This window comes from Volvox carteri (genome assembly GCF_000143455.1).
Source record: "Volvox carteri f. nagariensis unplaced genomic scaffold VOLCAscaffold_754, whole genome shotgun sequence".
Classification (NCBI taxonomy): domain Eukaryota; kingdom Viridiplantae; phylum Chlorophyta; class Chlorophyceae; order Chlamydomonadales; family Volvocaceae; genus Volvox; species Volvox carteri.
The window spans coordinates 1-629 of NW_003308246.1; the positions used below are offsets into that span (position 1 = coordinate 1).

Sequence of the window (629 nt, forward strand, 5' to 3'; positions counted from 1 at the left end):
CCAAGCTACCAGGCTCCCAGGACCCTGGGCTCCCAGGCTCCCGGGCTTCCAGGCCCCCAGGCTCCCAGGCCCCCAGGCTCCCAGGCTCCCAGCCCCCCAGGCTCCCAAGCTCCCAGGCTCCCAGGTCCCTAGGCTCCCAGGCCCCCAGGCCCCCAGGCTCCCAGGCTCCCAGGCCCCCAGGCTCCCAAGCTCCCAGGCCCCCAGGCTCCCAGGACCCCAGGCTCCCAGGTCCCCAGGCTCCCCGGCCTCCAGGCTCCCAAGCTTTCAGGCTCCCAGGCCCCCAGGCTCCCAGGCCCCCAAGCTCCCAGGCCCCCAGGCTCCCAGGTACCAGGCTCCCAGGCCCCCAAGCTCCTAGTCCCCCAGGCTCCCAGGCCCCCAGGCTCCCAAGCTCCCAGGCTTCCAGGTTCCCAAACTCCCAGGCTCCCAGGCTCCCAGCCTAACAAGCTCCCAAGCTCCCAGGCCCCCAGGCTCCCAGGTACCAGGCTCCCAGGCCCCCAAGGTCCTAGGCCCCCAAGCTCCTAGGCCCCCAGCCTAACAACCTCCCAAGCTCCCAGACCCCCAGCTAACAAGCTCCCAGGCCCCCAGGCCCCCAAGCTCCCAGGCCCCCAGGCTCCCAGGCCCCCCAGGCT

The 629-nt window shown here is 72.8% G+C and overlaps 1 protein-coding gene across 1 annotated transcript; it reads right to left on the reverse strand.

The window, feature by feature from the left end:
- Nucleotides 1–128: 128 nt before the first annotated feature.
- On the reverse strand, nt 129–308 carry VOLCADRAFT_71824 (uncharacterized protein; the record flags this gene model as incomplete). The annotated part of the gene is made up of 1 exon (XM_002959777.1): nt 129–308. A coding segment is annotated over one exon (180 nt), but the record flags the coding sequence as incomplete, so codon positions are not given.
- Nucleotides 309–629: the final 321 nt, after the last annotated feature.